Consider the following 23,278-nt stretch of genomic DNA (forward strand, 5'->3'; position numbering starts at 1 on the left):
TAATTCAAATAAACTTGACCAATTAGAGTAATGTCAAGAATACAATTTAGTTATGCATCCATTTATAATATATATGTTAGAAAACTAACATATATATGGAAATTACCCTCAAAAGACTAAAACGAGAGGGTAACTCAAGCAGAAGGAATGCACTTGTACAACACAAAATAACATGAAATGCTACACGTATTCAAGCTGAAAGAGCAAGTGTAAGCTTCAGGGGAGCTGATTTTGGCGTCAGCGTTTAGCAGTTCTTTGGCTCTCTCAGCTTATCCCAGCTAGAAAACAACAGCCCCAGCAGAGAATAGAATACGGCCTTGATGCAAGATATTATGAAGTTCCAACATGAAGATGGCCAGTACCATGGATATAGCAGTCGAAAAAACAGGCTTATGAAATGCCGAGGATACCGTCCAACCTGCGGCGGACAATTAATATCATTGCCAAAGACATGACAGGTATGCACTAGGAATGTGGAATCATGCATCAACTCAAGTTTCTTTTCCAAGTCAATAATTATTCAGGCATGATAAAAAAAAGCTGTAAATGCACCTCATCATCTCAAGGATAGTATCATTTGATACAAATACCACATTGCATAAAAAATGACTTGTTGATTATACATTCAATACCTAAATATGCACTTTCATGACAGTTCATTAATGAAATTTGCCAAGTAACTGGGCAGACGCCACTAACAACCAGGGAAAAAAGCACTCACGGGGAAAAGCAAATCCAAAGCATCCCAGGCAGCATGACGGACAGCTCTAGTGGGATACATTGGACCGCCAGGAGAAGTAAAGCTATACAGACATGCCTTTAATCTTGTACTTGTGGTCATTCTCAATTCCATGCCTGCAGAAATTAATTACACTACCCTACTCAGAATAACGTGCAATTATATCAGGTCAGTTCAATGTTAGACACTATTTTTTGAAAAGAGATGAATAATACCACCTTGGAGAACTTTAATTTGTGAAAGGTAATGCAATAGAACTGGCTCCACCTTTAACTTTAGAAGCTGAAAAGCAAAAGAATTTGGAGACCATATGAATACGCAAATGTATTCTCTACAGGCAAGAAAGTAAAACCACTATAAAAAACAAATGCCCTAAGGACTGTACATAGAACATACCTGATCTGCAAGTTCAATAACAAAGAAGTCTGCTGGACCACCAACCAAGAAAGCATTTGGAAAAATAGGAAATTTTTTTAAGAAGCTGTCGATCTTGTCAACTGCACAGACCATATAAGAAAATGACAACCCATTTGTTGTTCAAGATTGAATCTATACAATCTATACAGCTTACCTGAGTTGTAAAAGAGTATGAACCTTGAGAGTAAAAGAAACAGTTCCCTCTGGGCCTGATTTAATGGAAGACTGACATTATTTTGCAATGCAAACGCCGATCAAGGAAATTTTCACTACATGTGCCAACTAAATGATAATTTCGAAGTCCACGCCATAATATTTGTAGGCGTGCAATCAAAGGCAAGCATGCATAAAAAAAAGAGCCATGTAAGAGTGAAACATCAATGCCTGACCTGCACTGGAATTCTGTTCAACCGCATAGGGACCAAGGCAACTTCCTCAAGGAGATACTGAAATTAACAAGGACAGAGGTTAAGGAGGAAGATGAAATAATTATACAGAGACCGTAATTCTACCATGTATATCCAGTAGGAGGGATTGCATTACATTGTTGGCAGGACACTTGCCTGAAATAGGGACTGGAAATGCCTTTTGTTTGTTTGGATGTCAATCCTGCAAAGTTTTACCAGGTTCAAGTCATTGTTGCATGCTTGGAATGGGAGAATAGACAGAGTTCCCAACAATCATTAGTAATTAGCAGCCCAATTGAACTTCAAAATCCTTTGATTCCTAGTAGCCACTAAATGACTACCATCCAAAGCTTGCTGATATTCTTACCACAAAACATTTGTAGCACCTTGAACAAGAGCAGATGAGAAACGAACAAGTACTTCAGTATTATCCAGCTGAGCATCAAAAAGCTGCAGAAAACATGAGTGCAACTCGATGATATATGGTCACCACTGATGGAATATAGAACTATAATTTCCCATAAGATTTTAATGTTTCAAATAAATCTGGATGGTCAACATAAAAAAAGAAAACATAAACTTTGGAATTGCATTCATGCAGAGCAACCCATATGATAACCTTCAACCACACACACATCTGAATTCAACAAAAACACAGATTCAGGAAATAAACTAACCTAAATTATTGCTCAAATTTCAAACCTTATTTTCTTTTTAAATAGCAACACCTTCCCAAATCAAGTGAAAACCCAAAATTGGTATGTCATTTAAGCCCAAACTTGAATATAATAACTTCTAATTTTGAACAATAGCACATAAATGATGAAACAATGTCTAAAATGATGAAACAAGCCCTAATCTATCCGTAGAAGCCACAAAACATGGTTTGCACATGTTAGGAATCTCTGCCAAAGATCCAAGACATGTCAAATGTGAAAATAGCGTCTACCCTGGGATACAAGACACATATTGGTATCTCTTAAATCCACAATTTATGTGAATAGTGGTTAATAATAGCAGTCGTCACCTTAAGGAAAGAATTTGAAATGTAAAGAAATCTAGCATAGATTGAGAAACAAGCATTTATTTTTTCCTTTTCCTTTACAGCTAAAAGAGCAATTTCAACCCCTTTCATTTCCACGTTTTCCATTGCAAGCAATTCTATATTATATTTCATCAAGTTTGGAACAGTCAAAATTACAACCTGCCAGAGCCTACACTGTTTTGTCATTGGGAAGTTCAAATAAATTGCATTGCAACGAAGGAACAGCAAACAATAGATCAACTTGACGACCTACATATGCAACGAATACAGACGGCAGCAAAGAAGAAATCTTGAGAGGCTTCCTTGCTTGACATTCAACAAGCAATCAGGCGTGGAAAATATGGGTTTATATCAAGCTCTCAAAAGACTTGTGTTAAATATCATTAACATATGTAATTCTTTGTGGATGGAAAAGAGAACAAACATTACTGGAACTCAGACAAGATTGCATACCCATTTATGGAACAAAAGAGAGAAAATATGTGATGCAAATGACTGGCTCCAGAGTTGGACAATCAGATGAAGAATTTGTTTTCCACTCTCAGGCACCCAAACATAATAATCAGCAAGCACATCGTAAAAGCACAATTGGCCATCAGCAGCATCTTCTGCAGGAGAAATTTCATCTTCTTCCCTGCTGAAAATTATACCTGTGTTCGATGTCAATGCAAGAAAAAATCCAGTGGTTATGGAACAATAAAAAATGTGCATAATATAATAGGCAAAAATGAGAAACAACAACAGCCCATTAACACAAATTGATAAAAACATCTAGTTTTAACTGACCTCGAGCGCGATCATCAACTTCCAAAGCAATATCAGCAAACAATTCTTGTAACAAGTTCCGTCTCTGAGATGCAGAAGCTAGTGCCTGCAATTGGTTATTAAAACATCACGTAATTTTTTTTTTATGAAATAAGGACACTCAATCTTACTCTGTAAAACAAACATTGGATTGATTCTCAAGCAAGAAATGAAAAAAAAAAAAAAAAACCCACCCACACTATGGCCCTCTAGCTAAGCAAATTCTCTATCAGGACAAAAAATTATCAAATCTTGATTTAAATCTGAGTATAAAAAACTTTCCTTAATCCGCTTGACTACATGATGACGATGGTAAACAAAAGGATCCAAAATAAAGAAATGGAAAATAGAGTGCGAGAAAAGGAAGGAACCCTTTGCAGCTTTTTCTCGATTTCAACGGTGAGAGCCTTCAGATAAGATGAACTTGCAGTTCCTGGCGTCTTTAAACTTGTCTCTGCCATTTCATTTCTTTATCTAATTTGCTATCTTAACAACAATCTTCAACCATTGGATCCAAAAATCTCCCTCCCTGGCCTGATAGATAAATTCCGACCCAAGAAAACAATCAAATTCTCGTCTCTTGCGAAACTAAACGAGAAGCTTCTCTTCCTCCTGCATTAAATTCAATAATCTAGAGCATAGCTTCTTTTTTATTTTTTAAAGGGGATTAAAGGACGTGTCACTGTTTGGTTTTGACGAGACCAGGCACGTAAGTTACAATAATGATTATATTGCTCGTCAAAGGGAACGATGGTCGTTTTGGATTATTATGTTAGGAGGATAAATTTGGAGTTAATTATAACTTAGCCCCGTAGTTAATCAAAACTAATGAATTAGTCCTTGCGGTGTAATAAATCCTTAAGTAGTCACTCGACATGTTGATTATCATCAACCATTCTCAATAAGTATTTTTCTTTTTGTCCAAACACACCTCTTTTCCTGATAGAATCTTATCACCTTATCCACTCTATCTTCATCTGTCTCTTTAAAAAAAAAAATTAAAATAAATAAATAAATTGAATAAGAACATAATTGATGAAAGCACGGAGCTGTGGATGTATTTAGAAATATAGGGTTTTGATCAAGTTTATAGAAAACCCCACAAAGATCTGTTTTTCTCTTCTTTCTTTAAGACAAAAACAAAAAGTTAAATGTACAAAGATATTGAGAATGACGGGTTTGGATAACACGAACATAATTGAGCACTTGTGATCGAGACAAAAGGCGTTTTAAAGGTTTTGCTTTGTGTGTTCGCAAAGCAAAGCTTACGGAGAGGCAATAGTTTCTTGTCCCCAAGAGATGATCTTTTACCTTGGGGTTTATATTGCCTTGAATTCACATGGGGGCTTTACGACTTCCAGGTCCTAATCAATGGAAGATACCTCCACCAGCTGCTTATTTTCCTTTTAGTCAAAGAAAGGTAATCGATGCACCAACTACCCCAACAACACTCACCTGTTCCTTCTGCTATGAAACACTGAGCAATGGAGAGGTGCAATGCATATCAACATAACTAATACGCCTAGCTTCTTACAAACACCAGAAGCTCCAGAATCAATTTTAGCAATTAGAACAATTTAGGATGGCATTCAAGAACGTCAAGGATTCATGGTCTTCGCCGATAATTCTGCTGCAGTCATGTGACCGTATTATAGACTGGTTTTTGAGAAACTTCGTTTGCATCTGAGTATAATATATCAGGAATAAAAATCTTCCAACTTAAACTGCAATGCAGCGAAGGTTTCACAATCAACAGGAAATAAGACCACTGTATAACCCACTCGACCAGTAAGTGTAAGGTGATTTGAGAATACAAGCCGTCTTTACATAACATAAATTGGAATGTGCACTGTACAAATGGTCTGCATACCATAAAATGCAGAGCCAAGCTAAAAATTTTAGGAAGGCGACAGCTACTAGAACCAAAGTACACACAAAATGAATAAACTCACCAACCCATCAGTGTTCTTCTAACTGTATCCACAATCTGATTTCTAGCCATCATATTTGATAACTGAAATTTGCAGTTCTCCTCTAGAAGAAATCTGTATATCTCCCATTCACGATCAGAGGTTGAATACCTTCCTATTTCAGCCTAAGAACAAAAATTGCAAAGCATTAGAAATATTTCACTGTTTATGGGAAACTTTAGAACTGAATTCAGATTTCCATCTGCACTTGGCAACTGACATGAAGTTATCAGCCTCTTCATTATAATGTTGTTCTATTATATTAATAATAGCAGTTGCATCAGAGATAGAAGGAAATAGGATCAGTAAATTGCTTATAAAGCATTCTAGTGCCCTAATTCCAAGCCACATTGGAATTGTCCTATGCATTGCATAATTTCCCATTCAAAAACTCCACGGCAAGTTGAATGAAGATGCAATGTGCAGATGCATCTTTGAGTTTTTCTTTCTAATGCAATGACTTCTTACCGAAAATATGCAGATCCCAAGTGCTTTTAGAGCATGTGTAATATCATAGAATACTCTGGGTCTTCCCTTTCCAGATAGCTCAACTGGATTAGCAACTAGAAGTTCAGTATCAGGTCCTCGGTTTGCTATAATCACACGTAATGGATGAAGCATTTCAACCTTCAAACGGAAACACAAGGCACTTTGCTTCTCAGGATCCACTATCTTTTTTCCATCCTTTTGCTGAATAAATAGGTCCAAATCACGATGACCATTGGTCACCAGTGAGAATCGACCATGAGCTATCTGTATCACAAAAATAGCAAACAATATGGGCGAATAAAATGACCATATTATCCTTCTCTGCATCAATGCACTAAGTGCTAACACAATTTCAAGAAGGTAGAAGATGGAATAATCTGATCATAACGAATTTGGCTCAGCCTTCCATGCAATCCTTCTTTTTATAATAAACCCATCTTTTTGGAAGCTATTGCATTTCAATGATATGCATCTTTTCACATCTAGTTCTAAATTTTCCTGCTGATCCCTTTATTTAGGGGAAGGGGTAGGCTGGTGTAACAGTCCTATCTTTGATTTACTCCTATTTAAATTTAAAATCATATTAAGATATTTTAAATTTGATTTTGTTTGAATTTCTTTTCTATTTAAATAGAATTCTAGGCTACGAAAAAAAGAAGATGGAAAAACTTACGGGCTTTCTATTAAATCATAAGAGAATTGGACAACCTCAAATATGCTCAGAAACTATCTTTTATCTTTTGTTAATTAGGTCTTTGTACTTCATCTCTTTTAATTCAATAAAAGTGCTCTTGTTATCATCTTGAATTATCAAATTTGTTACAATTGGTATCAAAACAGTAGATCCATGGTAACAAGGATATCATAACTTCTTAAAGCAGTTGCCTGCATGAAACAACAGGAGGAGCAACAACTACACCAACAAACTCAACAAAGAATTTTGAAAGAACCAGTGCGACAACTTCAAAACAAGTTAGCTAAAGGAACCTATCTAATCTTGAGGGCAAGGTTTTTCATGGGGGTAGAATTGTGACAGTCATAGCCTTGATTTACTTCCATTAAAATTTAAAGTTATCAGATTAGAATCTTTAAAATTTAAAGTTTAATCTGTTTGAATTTATCTTCTATTTAAATAAAATTATAGGCTATGGAAAAAAGAGGATGAAAAAACTCATGGGGACTTTCGACTAAGTCATGGGAGGAATGAACAATCTCAAATATGCCCTATGAAGACCCGAGCAACCTCAAATGTACTAAAAAACTATCTTTTATCTTTTTTTTCAATTACATTTTTGTAATCATTTTTTTTAAAACTCAATAAAATTACTATTACTATTAATCTAAATTATCAAGTTTGTTACAGCTGGGCCAATATAGAAACCTAACAAGTTTAGGTAACTGGTGCTGTCTTGTCAATGCTGGCACAGAAACATTCACAGCATGGAATGATTAAGTGCCCATTCTAAGTTCACCATTGTGATAAACTTAAAATACTAACAATGGACAGAATCTAAAAATATATATTGGATAAATATGGTGGAAGATGCAAATCCATACCTGTATATTGTAGTCTTTTAAAGTTCTCATCACATCATAAAGAAGACCCTTGTGATCAACACAATGCACTTGAAGCAGCGTATGAGCAGGACTCAGTGAATTGTCTATCATTACATCTGTCCTTTTCAATTTCATCATATCTGGGCTAAGAGCTTGTGAATGGATTTCTTTATCTGATATCTCACAATGAAATAATTCATCTGCAATAACAGGAGAAAGAGAAGACATGCCCTGAAGACATTCATACTCTGGCCCTGCTAATCGAAGTTCACAACTGATACATGATTCACCTAGCACAGCATGCAATTGTTCACATGTCTCATTCTGTCGTTGCTTTGTGTGTAATAGCTCCCTGCAACAAAATTGTGGAATAGAATGGAGATTAATACACCCACAAAATCCAACCCAGACTCCTGGGTTTTTAATTACAATTGATCTCATGATCGATTCAGAGAAGTGTTCAATGACCTGATGGACATCAGACAGAATCTAGCCATATCTTCGACTCCCATGAACAACTATTCACTTCACTACGAAGTATAGATCATCATTCTTATCATGTCATTGTCAATTGTTCATGAAAAAAGATTGGTAGGTCAGCAAAAACTTGGGAAGAACCATGCCATAAATAGGAACGGTAGATGATAGGTTCCAAGGATAACAAATTAGCTGCCATCTCTATTCACTCAAACTCAATAACAAAAAACCAAGGAAGTACTAGCTTACGTTACCTCAGCCCTCAGTAACTCAAGGCCTAAGATATGCAGTGAGCAGTTTAGACAATTTTTCCATGGACTTGAATTAAAAGGCAGGACAGAATTCTCCTTATACAGTAGAAAAAATCAAGATTGCCCTCACTCAAAGACAGGAATTCGAATAAATTCCAAAAGAGAAAGAAAGAAAGAAAAAAATCTTACAGTTTATCAGTAACGAAAAAGAGGTCCAAGACTCTGCCATCTGGGGTTGTAGTAACTTTGACCCTCTGGATTGTTAGCTCCAGCTCACACAAAACCTGAGTAACATCTAACAAGAAAAACATTTTCCAATTGCATCAGAGATAGAATTATCATCATCAGACTAACCCAAGGAAGCAGTAAGCAGCGACGAAAGCAAAGATTAAAAAAAATAAAAATGTACTCTATTAATTACCATGCAGCAATCCTTTCCTGTCGAGACTAATGAACTTCAACAAGTAAACCGGACAAGACTTGGATTGCTGCTGGTTCCAGTAAAAGGAGACCGAACATGAAGGGCATACAGATAAAAGTCTGTTCTTCAAATGAGTCCATCTTATAATGGACCGTGAGTGTGGAACCACCCAGAATACTATGTAGCACCATTTCCCATCAGTTGAAACATCTGCTCCATAATTATCACTTCAATAATTGTAATAATTAATCAATAAAAACAAAACCAAATAATATTGGTAAGAATAACTACCCCCTTTGGTAATGTAAAGTCCATAGTCAAGAATTACATGAAGAATATCGCAGGCAAGGCCGGTCTTGTCGGGACAATTAACGGTGATCACGTGAGGATCTCCTGCCTTCTTTCCTTTCTCGATCAAAACAGCGTCGTCGCTTGGCACTTCCATCTCCTCCGGCAAACCCCGGTCAAAATCAGATTGTGTTTTCTTTTGAAGGGCTTGAATTTCTAGTAAAATCTAGAAACTGGAAAGGATAACAAGGGAAAAGAAAGATGAAGGGGGATGGGGAGGCTGTTCCTTTTTACTGCTTTAGTTACAGCTAATGTGATAACAGAGACTAGAGAGAGGGGGAGATCCACGTTAGCATTCGGAGAACATGTATTGTATGCTATTAACATGTGGTTACACACACACACACAAATTCACTCAATTAGGTTTTGTTATCCCTGTCAAATTATCTTTATCAAATTTAAATAGATAAAGATTAAAATATTTTTTAATTTAAATCCAAATTCTAATAAATTAAGTTTTTTTAATTAAATCCTGGATCAATTGATAGATACGAGAATATATAATATATGATATTGAATTATAATAAACCATACTAAAAAACATGTGCAACATATATTATTCATATATTATTGTAATATGTTTGGTGCATAATGATGATGCATGAAGGGATGGTCGTTTCCCTTCCTTTTTAAGCTTTAATTGATTTAAAACCTAATTAAGTTAGGTTTCATTGACCCCATCAAATTATAATTATGAAATCTAAATATATATGAATATCAAGATATTTTTCAATTTAAATTCGTGATTTAATAATATATTTTACAATTTAAATCTATAATTTAATAATAAATTATTTTTTTTACATCAAATCTTAAATCGGTAGAACAATGCGGAGATGAATATTATATAATATTTGATTATACTCAACCATAAAAAAAAAAAAAAACATTTGCAACAACATATGTTATTGTAACATGTTTGTTGCATAATGATGATGCATGAAGTTTTTGTAAAGAGTGTTTGGAAATGCGGTGTAAATCATGTTTTCTTGATATTTTTTTTTGGTTTAAATGAATTTTTTTATGATATCAAATTATTTTAATGTACTGGTGTTAAAAATAATTTTTTAAAAATAAAAGATTTTATTTTGATATATTTTTAAGTGAAAAATATTTTGAACTATTACCGCCACCATAATCCCAAACACACATAAAAATTCATCGCCAACAATTTATTTTAGTCATCATATTTTATATTAATGATATTTCAATCATTATTTGAGAGTTTTTTTTGGTTACAGTATATACAATTTAGACTTAAAATTGAGCTCCTCGGTGTAAAAACTCATTTTAATAAAATATAGACAAACTTGGTTAAGCTTTAGGCACCGTATAAAATAAACGAGTGATAAATATGGATCATAGAGAGCAGTGAGCTCCCACACATGAATCCTCGGGGATAACAATCGCAAGTGTGCTTTCGTTAGACAATAAAGACATCTCGAAGGTCTCTCATGTAAAGAGAATTGTTGTCCAGATGTAAAGCAGCAAGTATATCAACATAGTTCATATGATATTGCTCATTATTTCAAAAAAAAAAAAAAAAACTTTAAAAATTTACCAGTCATTATTTCATCAAAACTCAGGGCAACAAGTTGCAACAACAATGAATGAATCGAACTGAAAAGGAAGAAGACGAAAACATGATATTGGTGAAAATTGTATTAAATATAAGATCTGGGTAAAGGCCATGCTCATCACCGCTTATTTCCTAGAACATGACACTGAACTAGGGAGAAAGAAACATCAATGTTTGGCACACGAAAATTGTAGCACTGCTCATCTTCAGTATCAGTGATGGTTTTTCACTTCTTTTTGGTGACTCCAAGCCTCAGGCGGAAGTCCTCCTCCATGAGGGGGAGCCCATCCCGCAACTTAACTTTTGGTTCCCATCCCAACAATGCCTTTGCCTTTGTAATGTCAGGTTTCCTCTGTCGTGGATCATCAGGAGTATTCTCCACCATGTTTATCTCCACACCAGGATTAATAAGCTGCGAAAAGAGAGGTTAACGTTTGTCAAAAACAAAACTACGACCATACTGCTTCAACACAAATGGTGTCGAACTGTGAAGTGCACACTGGATATCTGGCTCAGAAAGGGAGTGGGGGCAACATTGGAAACTAACCTCCTTCACTGTCTCAGCAAGCTCGGTCATGGTAAATTCCCCTGGAAATGTACAGAAAGAACAACGAGGTTAATAGCAAGAAATATGTACATGAAATTCCAAGCTTTTCCATGCAAGCACAAACATACCTGGGTTTCCAATGTTGATTGGTCCAGTGTTCTCTCCATCCATGAGGCGAATAAGGCCATCAACCTGATACATTTTAAGCAAGCATTTGAGACTCTAGGAACCCCATTGGATATCACGCGAGGTTGAAGTTGATACACATGCATATATACATGTGTGTGTGTGTGTGTGTGTGTGTTCTGCATACCATGTCAGAGACGTAGCAGAAACTGCGAGTTTGAGTTCCAGGCTTTTGAACTGTCAATGGTTCACCACTACACAAATTCAAAAGATAGTAGAGTAAATTAAAAGCTATGGGACATAAGCAAAAAATCTTACCCAATATCTGAAGAACTTTTTATAAAACAAAGCATCAGGAATTTTCACTAGAAACCACAAGGATGGTGAAACAAAAGCATGGACCTAGACTTCTTGTCAACTAAAGCTAACAAATAAAGCTACGAACACACAGATACCCATGACAGAACAAGGACTTACCGAAGTGCTTGAGCAATGAAGTTGCTCACAACACGCCCATCATCAATATTCATACGCGGTCCATATGTGTTGAAAATTCTAGCAATGCGAATTTCTATCAACATTAAAGAAACTATGTCAGCAAAATTATTACCAAGGAAAACTCGGTTCCATATGGAGAAAGTTAACACATTTACCTATCCCATGTTGCCTGTGATAGTCAAACATCAATGTCTCAGCCACACGCTTCCCCTCATCATAGCAGCTCCGAACCCCTATTGCACAAAAGAGTTGCAGAGAACTTAATTTATAATGCAGAGTTGCAGAGAACTTAAAAAACAGTGCATTGGACCAGATGGTGAAGATATATACATGATCCATGCATCAAATGAACGCAAAGCTTGCTACAAGAGCAAGCCCATCAACAAGGAGCTAGTTCAAAGAAACTCCTATCTTAATTGAACAGTGAAAATGCAAGAAAATTTGGCTTGGTCGATGACTGAACATACCAATTGGATTAACATTGCCCCAGTAGCTCTCAGGTTGAGGGTGCACAAGTGGATCACCATATACCTCTGAAGTAGATGTAAGCAAGATTCTGCTCCCAATATCATAAATGAGTCAACACATTCATTGATAGTTTTAAAAATAATAATACAAAATATGATCCCTTAACCTTGCTCCAACTCGCTTGGCAAGACCCAGCATGTTCAGCGTGCCAATCACATTTGTTTTTATTGTCTGCAAGATATCACACGCTTCCAAGTTAAAATGTCCCAAGGTTCAATACATATTCCTATTTATAGGAGCATTTATAGCAATTAAACTAAATTGGTGACGTATGAGAGACATGTTTTATGTGAAGAACAACCATGGCTCATACTGTTTCCTATTCTACATCCCGAGGCTGAAAATGGGACCAATCTAGTGACATCAGGTGTCAAGGCTCACTAAGAAACTCATTGTCCCAGAAAGATTAAAACAAGACAAAGGCAGCAGCACAAATAGGTAACACAAAGATTCAAAATAGATTATTCCAAACTTCTGATAGTCAAATGACTCCAACCTAACTGGTTGTTAATGGATGGTTATTTAGCATTGCTTGATCACGGTGCTGGGGTTGTTGGTTGCAAAATTAAGGAGGGTGTAAACAAGTACTAATTGATGGACCATGGTTTCACAAAATTAAAATATTTACAAATGCCAGAGAAAGGATGGTGGATATCCTCTAAAAAAAAGAAAAACAAAAGAGAGGAAAGGAAATGGTGGACAAGGACTGGAGTAGAAAATCAAGTTATCATGCTGAGGCACAAGAGACTTGATGTGCAATTAGCAGAGAGCAAAGAACGAGTATTTATAAAAGATACATTGAAAGAATAGAGTAAATTAGCAACAAGATAGCACATATACACACCTTTACAGGATTGTATTTATAAAAAATGGGAGAAGCAGGGCATGCAAGATGATAAATCTGATCGACCTCAACCAACAATGGCTCCGTGACATCTAGGAAGAACAAAAAGAAACAAGTTATTTTCATTAACATTCTGATATCATAAAAATAAAAGGCAACAGAAAATACATTGATAATAGCATGCCAAACTCCTCAGAAACTCTTATCAATGCTGAATCGCAAAATCTCAATGGCCTTGATGCAACATATGGAAGATTCTTTGTCTAACTTGTAGATTACCATTATTTTCTTTTGTCCCACTTGTTCTTTCAGAGTGCAGTAAGTGCCATTATCTACTGCAGTGGTAGAAAGTAATGCATTTATAAAAAGAGCTACTAAGTTTGGCATATAAGAACAACCACTTTAGGCAAAAACATAAAGGTAGGGCAATTTCAAGAGTCCAGATCCCAGGAACCTGCTTCCTGGCCTTTAGTTTAAAGTGCACTTGGCATCAAGCCCTACCATAAAAAACAAGATCAATAACAAAATATTCAAATCTAATTCGAAAGTCAACCTTTACATGGAGCTTCTCATGTTTAGTTGCTAGCTAGGATGATACCATGACACTATCTCATAAAGGTCCTTACCTAGCCCAAGTGAAACCATAACTTAATTCAGAAGAGCTATAAATAACTGGACCTAATAGTGCACCTGCTTTGTATCTTGTATAAGGAAGGAAAAACTTGATGTCAATTTTTAAAACTAGAAACTGGGAAGACAAGAGCATACCATGACGAATAAGCTCAAACCTCGGCTGACCAATCCATTTCCTAAGATTGTCTTTAGATCCAGTGAAGTAGTTATCAGCAACAATAACCTGAGTATGATGTACTAGACGCATTAATCAAATTGGACAATAAATCATTATTTGTCAAAAACCTTAAAATGAGGCTGAATTAGGTAAGGGAACATGCTGACCTCATTTTTCTCATTTTCCATTAGTTTGTCGACCAAGTGAGATCCAATGAATCCAGCTCCTCCAGTAACCAAAATTCTCATATTGGACTGCCATCAATAATGCAATGAAATAAGACTAAATAGAGAACACTGAATTGCAAATGCAATTCATTCACGAGAGTATATTAATAATCACAAGATAAAATTGGGAGCAATGAGGGCAGACATTATGGTGCAAGTGCGAAATTTAGTTAAGCAACAAAAAGAAGCTTTTTTTTTCTTTCTAAGCAGCAGAAAAATAAGAGTTGCTATTTGAAAACCATATTAACAACGGGAAAGGACTGCTCTATCAAAGCTAGAGAACAAGAAGTTAAATCACCACCTAAAACTAGGAAACAGTAGTATTGTAAGATCTCAATGACCTCAAAGATCAACAGCTGCAAATTCATTTAGTATAGAGAATTTATAGCCTTTGTAGTCCTCTAAGTAGCATCACTGATCACTGTTTTCCAACTACGACGCGCCTATTTGGTGGTGGAAATGGAAATTGAAAATCATCTCAGTTGCCCTCTAAGCAACCCAATTTCATAAACTGGTTTCCAGCACTTAGCATGATTTATTATTTATATACGCCAAGAATCTAACTTAAGTTGAACCAGTTCAAGAACTTAGCTGCACCATTACTGAAGGCAGTTCAAAGAAACAGAGATCTATGAAAAGAACAAGTAGCTATCACCACCATTAAGATTAAGTTTTCTTGATCTTGCACCACATGTTTTTAAAAGTAGGACCACTCACACCTCTCTCTCTCTCTATAAGCAAGTCGTTATCATACAGTAAAAAAATCCACTAAGGATATGTAATGTAATACATGCAATGCAGTATATCTGCATTGCAATTTTTAAAGAATTGTGACTGCCTACCCAGATGGGCATAAAAAAAAAAAAGGAAAAATGAAAGAGAAAATCGAAAATCACCTGAGAAAACTTGGAATTTCGCAATGGAGATGGACTTGGAGGTGGCTTCACAGTTGTTTGATGGTCTCCGTTTGATGCCATTTGATCAGATCTCAATCCAATACCTATACGCAATCCTATCAAATTGAAGCATCAATCAAATATACATACACATCAAACTGTGATCAAATAATGATTACAGAACAAATCAAATCAAATGGAGTACCAGAGGTAAGATGAGAGGAATATAACCCAACCCAGAAGCCCGAATTTACTCTCTCTCTCTCTCTCTCAGAGCTGTGTGATTGACGAAAGCTGAGAAATCAGAGGCTGATATTTATAATACCACTACAGTAATAATAATTTTCAATAACGTCGAAACTTCTTCCACCAAATATTGAATCGCAAATAAATAAAATAATTAGAACCTTCAGATTCACGTCGCCTTCCTCCCACCTGCCAATAAAAAGAACAGAAATATTTCAAAGCCTTAAACTTTACGAAAAGTTAAATGGGCTACCAGACATTGATCAATGATAGCTCCTCGATAACAATAATAAAACGCTGCACCCACCAGATACAACAAAGGATAGTTTTCTTTTTTAATACTTTATCTATTAAGCAGTGAGTATAAATAAAAGGTTCGAATTCGATAACTTTTTATTAAAAAAATAATAATAATAACATAAGATTAACATTGGTTGTGAGCTGCACAACTTTCCCTTGGCAAGTTGTTCAATTCTTGAAATCTGTTTTTCAAAAATATTACAGACGTAAGAAGCATTGACTTCTTGCATTAAATTTATACAATTGGTAACAATATTGTTCAATTGTTTAGAGCGTGGATTTTACATGTAATCTCGTACAAATTTATGTGTTTTGAAGGGTTTTCCCATTGAAGAAGTTCAATGATTCCCTTCTCAATCTCTCTTGTCTCTTTTATTAAGTTGCTCATGCAAAAACCTAGAGCACTCAAGCATATGACCACCTGGCTCTTCAGTTCCCTTTCCCCTTCATGATCAGCTGCGTGAAACTTGTCTACAATTTCTTTTGAATGTTGGAGGTAAGAGCTGATGATGCTATCTATCTTATCGTCTTTTAAACTGGAAGCTTTAAAAATGTTCCAGTTTGAAGATTTTCCCAATTCAAGATCATAAGAGATGTTCTTGTTTTCAAGTTTCTTTTCAAGAAATGCTAGCGATTTCAACAATGTGACATGCTCAAAACATTTAACCAAGGAACCAGCCATTTCCTTGAAAAGTTCAACGTCAGCATGTAGTTTATTTACAGACTCCTTCCAGGAAGCTCCAAGTTTTTGTGATTCTTGTTCAAGGAGTCCCACTGCATCAGCACTAAAAAGCAAGAGATCCACCAGCTTTGACAAAGACGCCAAGAGCTTACAATAGCAAGCACTATGAAAAGGCAAAAACCAGAAGTTGGGCTCCACCTCAGCTTCTCCAATGAACTTCCCTAGTTCGCTAACATCCAATTTTAGTCTCCTTTGTTTCTCTAGCAAGTTGGTATTGCTGTTGGCTGCAAGGCTCATCGAGGCAACGCAAGCAGACAATGACCCGAAACATTTAGAAAGTTGAACTTTAGCTAGAGAACAAGATCTAGTGGGTTGCAAGACAAGGTCTACCATGATTGAACAAGATAATCCAATAAAAGTTTCCACAATTCTTGCTATAGCAAATTCGCTTGGTGGGCCAAAATTTTTCCTGCCCAATATTAGTACAGCTCCAATCACTGCAGAAATACCACCTGCCTGACCATACATCTGGCTGTGCCTCAGAAAACTGGCAACGACGAACCAAGGAAGGAGAGAGATAAACCTTATTGGCAAGTATCTCTCAAACACAAAGCAGCCAAATACTCCATATACAGTCCCTAAGACTGTCCCTTGTGCTTTAACATTAGCAACTTTGAACGTCGCCTCCCTTGCGGCAGCCATGCTAATGGCTACAGGGAGGCCTGACCAATAACTATCTTTCTTGCTATATATCAAACCAAACAGGACAGCAAGGCCCAAGGAGAGAGAGCATTTGAATGCTGGCATAAGCCTTTTGCAGTTTACACTTGTGGACCAGTTGCCCATCCACATGCTCTTGAAGAACCCATTCTTCTGACATGGAGTGCTTGATTCTTTTTGTTGTGTGGAGGTGATTGGTTTCGCCTGTGATCTGCTTCGGAGGAGTTTCATGCAAAATAAGAAGAAAAAAGAGGGCAAATCTTCGTGGTTTGTTGGGATCGTTGCTTGAAATGTTTGAAGGGACTCCATTATTTTGTCTGCATTTGATTCTGGAACAGTTAACGAATCTCTAGGAAAACAATTCTTGATCTGTTTTAGGGTCAGGCTAACATGCTCCTCTAGTTGAACTAGACCTTTTTTGGTCTCTGCCTCGAGCATTCTTATAGGAAATGAACTGGTACTAGTTAAAGCTATTTCCATCCCTCTCAATGGTATCTCTAGCTCTTGCAATCTCTCTCCCGGATTCAAGTAAAAGTTTCTCAGAAACTTCAATGGAAGCCTCTCCCATTTCACGCTTTCCTGTACACAATCCAGAAAAGAAATGGTGCATGCATTCAAGTTAATTATAAGCAACTGATCAGCTAGTTGTAATTGAAATCTAGTCTTGCACTGGTAGTGGATGGCGCCAGATAGAATCAATAAATAGTGTTAATTATAAAATGGTACAAAAGTTCTTACTTGGTAGCGTTTGATACTCTGGAGAAGTTTGGCACCAGCAATAGTCAATGGCTTGGCTTGGGAGATAGATGTCAATGCCAATGCATTGTCTTCTGCACAGAAAGCTTTCACATAGAGGTTCAGCCTCTCGGAAACGTTTTCAGCTAGCCTTCCACAATTTTGTTTCAGCTGCAATGTAATGTTTACAGGATTAATATGTATCTTCCACTATCGAAAATATTTTCAAACTATTCATGCTAATTAATTAGTTATAATGCATATATAATGATATTATATTAAACACCTCCCAACAAGCCAGTCTTGGATATGGTAAGAGCAGGGCAATAACACAAGCTAAGGCTCCAATAGCGGTACTAGCGGCTATATTCAAAGGATGCATAATAGCCTCAGTATCCACACCATTGATAAAAGCTATAACGTACACGATAACAATCTGACCCAGTGCAATTCGCTTTGCTATCAAATGAGTCCCCTCAGGAAATGCCACCACAAATGCACCCAGGGCCACTGCTAAGGATATGGTGCCATTAGTAAACCGAGCTGGACCAATCAGCCAAAGGCTCAGCAGAGCCGGCCCCACGCTCTGGATCGTGGCGTAGAGTGCTAGCCAGCAACCATGAAGAGTGTCACCTAAAGTTGCATCAGTGACTATGAGTATCACAGTCACATAAGAGAACGCAGGGAAGGCTATATGGTGTTGGACAGCAGCTGGACCATAAAGGGTGGTGCAACCCACTATGGTACATGCCAGAGCAGTCCTGAACGCCGAGGCCAGGCAACGGAGCCACACTGCTCGGGCACGGTCTGTTGTGGCTAGCATAATTACACTATCACAGGGATTGGATCGAGAAGAAAGAGATATGGCAAGTGTTATAGTCGAGAATGCGTGGTCTCCGCCTTTTGTTGCCAAGAGCAATGCCTGGTGCTGTGGGGTTTGCGTTGATAAGAGCCAAGATTATATAAGACAACAGATTATAAAGTGGAAATTTAGGACCAAGTAAGGTGCGAGTGTCCCCATTAGCGGTGATGTAAGAATTCGCTGCACTGAAAGTACTTACGGCGTTTGAAGTGGGAGTAGCTAGAAATTAGAATTGAATTAAATTGAAGGAATGCTTTTTTGGATAAAAAATTGAAGCCATGCTAAAGCTAAAATGGCCCAACAGCCATGGCTCATTAGCTTAAGTAGTTTTAATCGCATAACAGCCGATTAACTTGTAAATGGAAAAATGGCTAAAGTGTTCACGATTTGAAGGAAAATTAATATACTTGGATTGTTTCTATAATGCAACTTGAGATTTAAGTGGTTCCATTATCTGTACAGTTAGATTGTCTCGATTAGTTATAAAAATTAAGAAATGAATGGGAAAAATAAACGCAACAGTGCATTTGTGATATTAACTTTCCTCGAAAGAGTTTTTCAATTATTCTCATTTATTAAGAAAGAGATTGTAGTATTTGTTGTGTTAATATTCTAATACAAATTAATGCATTTAATTAAAAAAACAAAAAAAATTAATTTCCCAGGTCTCTATTTGTCATCTTGATTGATTAAGAGGATAATCACCTTTAATTTCAAATACTTTTAGATAGGTTATAGTGCTTATATATACACAAATATAATTAATTATATACACTAAACTTTTCAGGACACGCGTGATGTTTGAATTCTTACAAGATTTAATTCCTACCCATGAAAAGAACACCTCCAATGGGAAGAATGTTTGGTTAATGGAAATCAGAATAGAGTTTCCAATATATGATGGCCAGGACTTTAGCCAGAACCGACAAGCCACCACACGAAACATTCAGAGCCAGCATTTCTTGAATAAAAGGATCGAAGGTGGGAAGCTAACTTCATTACAGTTCGACGAAACATAAACAATCTAACATGGAAATTAAATAGAGAACACATCCATGACGTCACAGTACTTTTAAGTGGGTTTTCTGTCGATGTCCACTTATCCTGTCCTCGATCGGCCATCTTGGACTGATTCCTGTTCTTTGAGGAGAATGAAGGGTCAAGTGGCTCACGTTGATGCTTTTATCAAATATTATTACGGAAATACATTCTGCAGATCACGGCACAGCAGCAAGTGTAATTACACCTTGATTCCAGGAGTTTATTATTTGCTTTCCATGTACATTCCATAGACTACACAGCTGCAATTGACTCCTCAATTGTACTGTGACCGATATAAATATACGTCATCTCTCGCTGAATAACATACGAGAGTTTCCAGCATTTTTTCTCATTTGTTTTATATGTAAAATATATATATATATATATATATATATATATATATATATATATATCGTTGCATCGAGTTAGATATAGAGCAGAGTTGCTGCTGCTTGCATAGTATATCCCTGGTCCAAGTTTATTTTTGCAAGTTCTTTAAAGAAACGTGTATCCATGGTTACTCTCCCTCGTATTTCTAAATTCAAATGCCCTTGTTTTCTTATTAGGTAAATTCCCCTTGGAGCTCACATGCTTATGCCATAACCCATAAGTCTTGTGATAGGAAGCAGCATGGAGAGACTTTGGCACTACCAGGCACCCACGACCCCTGCACTCACTTAATTAGTGTAAAATGACATCAGAAAAATAAAAATCAAAACGTTTAGGATCTTATGCGCAGACAGTGATAGGATCCTGTCGTCATACAATTGACCTAATTACTTAGTGCATTGATGATGGTCAGCAGTCACCAACCTATTGAGCCCTTCTCTGATCTCGTCCTTAATTAATTTGCTCGAGACAAAGAACCAGTTACTCAACAGAACTCCTTCATTGATCTGCTACGATCATATTTCAGCTGAAAGAAAGGGTCATTAGAAGACAGAGAACCAGTTACTCAACAGAAACTCCTTCATTGATCTGCTACGATCATATTTCAGATCATGAAAGAAAGGGTCATTAAAAGACAAGTAACTAAGAAAAGGCGTTTCATGCTAAAGACACTAAAACTCTGCAGATGCTTCCTTTCATTGTTGGATTATTACTGCTGTTTACACTATCCGTCAACTTATCGCCTAACAATAAATTAATGTTTGCCTCCTCATCCGTTATTAAGAAACGAAAGTATTATACTCGTGTGATTAATTGTGATTAATTGAGGTATGTACAAGCTTGAATATTTATATTAATAATAATAAAAAAAAAATAAACGACAGTACCATCCATTCCATCCCAAGAGCGCTGTATGCTCACATTTTAGCTATGATTAGAGGGGAAACTGACTAGTTAGTGTGCTCATAAGTAATGGCTGTAGATTTATTTATTTATTTCAAGATTGTATTTTCGAATCAAACTACACATTAATCAAAATTAAGTTTTTTTTTTTTAATGATATTAAGACATATTTTTCAGATCAACATGGTTTATTCTCATATCAATTAATTACATATTAATTTTTTTTTAATAATCTTAAAAATACAAACTCTACATTGGTATAATGCATCATAGGAATTAACTAATGGTTGTAGATGGAGAAAAATGATATGGCAAATTGAGATACACATGCAAGTTTCTGATTAATATTAGCACCACAAATTAAAAATGGGCATCCAAAAATTTGTAAAAAGTCGAGTGAATGATAATGTATCAAATCTTCTTCTTCTTCTTCCTTCTTGTCACCACGTCGCATGTCCTATCTGTTCCGATTTCGAAAGGCCACATAGACATGAAGAAATCCATATTAACTCCAACTAAACAACTAGAAATGGGGTGTAGGAGAGGTGTTTCATTATTCACATGAAAGTGAAGGTTTTTTCTTTTCTTTTCCTTTTCATCCCTTTTCTTTTAATTTCATCAACAGATTTTTTTTTTTATTTAATATAATCTCATCAGATAAAATTTTAAATTATAGTAGAAAGATAAAATTTAAATAGAGAGTATTATTGTGTAAAATATGGAGAAAATACAATGTTAATTTCAAAGTTCTTATAATTCTCATTTTGATCCAAAAATTTATTTTGTTTAGTTTTAATCCCTAAACTTGAGAGATGATAAAAAAAATCACCAGAAAATAACAAAGAGAGTTCTGATAAGGTGTTTTATCCCCTTCATCTTGTATGGAAAAAAAATCGATATTGAGAGATTATTTTTTAAATTTGATTTTGTATTTTTTAACCGATTTGAGGTGTTTTTTATTACAAGATTGGTTTATTGACATAATAAACATAGAAGAAATTACATGCATCATTGATTCTGCCAATATTTTTTTTTTTATGTAAACAAGGATCACTCTTGATGATGGATACATCTATTTCCATAAGTACTAAGCATGAGGAGTCCAAAATCAAAGGCAATGACAATAACAACAATAATAACAATTAGTAATGACATCAACAATATTTATCTCTCAGCAATAAAAACAAGAAAGGTAACATTAACCAAAGCGTATCACGCGAGCTGCCCAAATATAATTGGCAGCTCAATTGTTTTTGGGTATCGTTTATGATTTTTTTTTATTGATATTATTGGATTTTTCTCGTTGAAATCTTTCTAATGATATCAGACATATCGTCATCGGAGCTTTGATATGCCTCCGGGGTCTCATTGTTTTTTTTTCCCTCTCTTTTTTCTTTCTCCTTGAAATTTGTATCATCCCATTTTAACAATTTATTTGAAATATCACACTTTCCAACTACGACATTTTAAAAAGTCATGATTCTAATCCATGAATTTTACTGCACCACTTACAAGTGCTTTAATATTGTGATGTAGGGTGCTTTTTGTTTGAAAAATACATCAAAATATTTTTTTTATTTCACATCAACATATCAAAATTATCGAAAAACATTAAAATACATTAATCTGATATTTTTTTTCAAGTTAAACACATTTTTAAAAAGCATCCAAAAATAAAAATTATCACACTATTAAACACTCAAAAGTGCATAAGTCTAGTAATAAGCCAGACCAATCACTTGAATATTCTTAGATGGATCACGAGAGTACAAGACTCCATGATGTAATTAATAACTTGTAAAATAATAATAATAAAAAACAACAAAAAAGGATGATAAATTCACTGGTCCCATAAACAAATTTTATTGTGGACTGGAATAGTGAATTTATGATCTTACCCTAAAAAAGCCTTTAGGCTAAGGGTTCAGGGGTTTTCTTTGCAATTAGGGCATTTTGAAATTTTTAAACTAGTCGGGAGCAAGAATGGTATTTTCCTTTTAAGTTACTTAGTAAAAGGACATAAATACCCTTAAGAGTTATACATTGTTGTTTTCCATTAAGGGGTAGATTTGTATTTTTAATTATAAGATGCATAATAAAATAAAATATTTCCCTTTATATACAAAAATACTTTAATAGCTGACAGGATGTGTTTTAATTTTATCTTTTTTTATTTGCACAATAAAAATACGTCCTTATTATTGGGGTTCAATTTATTATACCTTGGGTCTAATGGCATTTATTTCATTGCACTATTGGTATTTTTGTTGTTATTGGGTAAAATGAGGGGTGTTTTTTTTCTTTTAATAAATTAAAGATATTTAAAAAAGATTTGTTGGCACCTGTAGTGATTTCAGTGACCAAAAAGTCGTTTTAGATTATCTTTAGATTCGTTTCGATATCTTTTTCATGTAATGGTGATGTGTGTACAAAACAAAA

The 23,278-nt window shown here is 35.5% G+C and overlaps 4 protein-coding genes across 6 annotated transcripts; all 4 read right to left on the reverse strand.

Moving 5' to 3' along the window:
- LOC118045686 (uncharacterized) lies at positions 1-4,278 on the reverse strand. 2 transcript variants are annotated; one of them, XM_035054379.2, is made up of 11 exons: positions 3,784-4,218; positions 3,395-3,479; positions 3,062-3,258; positions 1,931-2,013; positions 1,720-1,765; positions 1,546-1,602; positions 1,311-1,365; positions 1,136-1,236; positions 958-1,021; positions 722-855; positions 1-418 (listed from the first exon to the last, which is right to left on the reverse strand). In XM_035054379.2, the coding sequence occupies exons 1-11, from the start codon at positions 3,871-3,873 to the stop codon at positions 245-247; spliced, it is 1,086 nt and encodes a 361-aa protein (XP_034910270.1). In that variant the 5' UTR covers positions 3,874-4,218; the 3' UTR covers positions 1-244. The 2 variants fall into 2 exon arrangements, with proteins under 2 accessions (XP_034910270.1, XP_034910271.1); XM_035054380.2 differs by lacking the exons at positions 722-855; positions 958-1,021 and having other exon boundaries at positions 3,784-4,278.
- Positions 4,279-5,163: 885 nt separating this feature from the next.
- On the reverse strand, positions 5,164-9,252 carry LOC118045689 (ACT domain-containing protein ACR9). Its single transcript, XM_035054383.2, has 6 exons — positions 8,869-9,252; positions 8,578-8,787; positions 8,346-8,451; positions 7,429-7,780; positions 5,851-6,135; positions 5,164-5,507 (listed from the first exon to the last, which is right to left on the reverse strand). The coding sequence occupies exons 1-6, from the start codon at positions 9,020-9,022 to the stop codon at positions 5,361-5,363; spliced, it is 1,254 nt and encodes a 417-aa protein (XP_034910274.1). The 5' UTR covers positions 9,023-9,252; the 3' UTR covers positions 5,164-5,360.
- A 1,221-nt stretch (positions 9,253-10,473) lies between these two features.
- On the reverse strand, positions 10,474-15,248 carry LOC118045690 (UDP-glucuronic acid decarboxylase 5). 2 transcript variants are annotated; one of them, XM_035054385.2, is made up of 13 exons: positions 15,166-15,248; positions 14,961-15,064; positions 14,005-14,091; positions 13,816-13,903; positions 13,048-13,139; positions 12,310-12,374; positions 12,143-12,231; positions 11,831-11,908; positions 11,655-11,748; positions 11,365-11,431; positions 11,180-11,243; positions 11,052-11,092; positions 10,474-10,916 (listed from the first exon to the last, which is right to left on the reverse strand). In XM_035054385.2, exons 2-13 carry the CDS (start codon positions 15,039-15,041, stop codon positions 10,731-10,733), a joined length of 1,032 nt encoding a protein of 343 aa, XP_034910276.1. In that variant the 5' UTR covers positions 15,042-15,064; positions 15,166-15,248; the 3' UTR covers positions 10,474-10,730. The 2 variants fall into 2 exon arrangements, with proteins under 2 accessions (XP_034910276.1, XP_034910275.1); XM_035054384.2 differs by having other exon boundaries at positions 14,961-15,076.
- On the reverse strand, positions 15,166-18,568 carry LOC118045692 (uncharacterized). Its single transcript, XM_035054387.2, has 4 exons — positions 17,930-18,568; positions 17,647-17,814; positions 15,368-17,487; positions 15,166-15,254 (listed from the first exon to the last, which is right to left on the reverse strand). Exons 1-3 carry the CDS (start codon positions 18,464-18,466, stop codon positions 15,766-15,768), a joined length of 2,427 nt encoding a protein of 808 aa, XP_034910278.1. The 5' UTR covers positions 18,467-18,568; the 3' UTR covers positions 15,166-15,254; positions 15,368-15,765.
- Positions 18,569-23,278: the final 4,710 nt, after the last annotated feature.

The sequence above is a fragment of the Populus alba genome, chromosome 1, assembly GCF_005239225.2.
Source record: "Populus alba chromosome 1, ASM523922v2, whole genome shotgun sequence".
Taxonomy (NCBI): Eukaryota; Viridiplantae; Streptophyta; class Magnoliopsida; order Malpighiales; family Salicaceae; genus Populus; species Populus alba.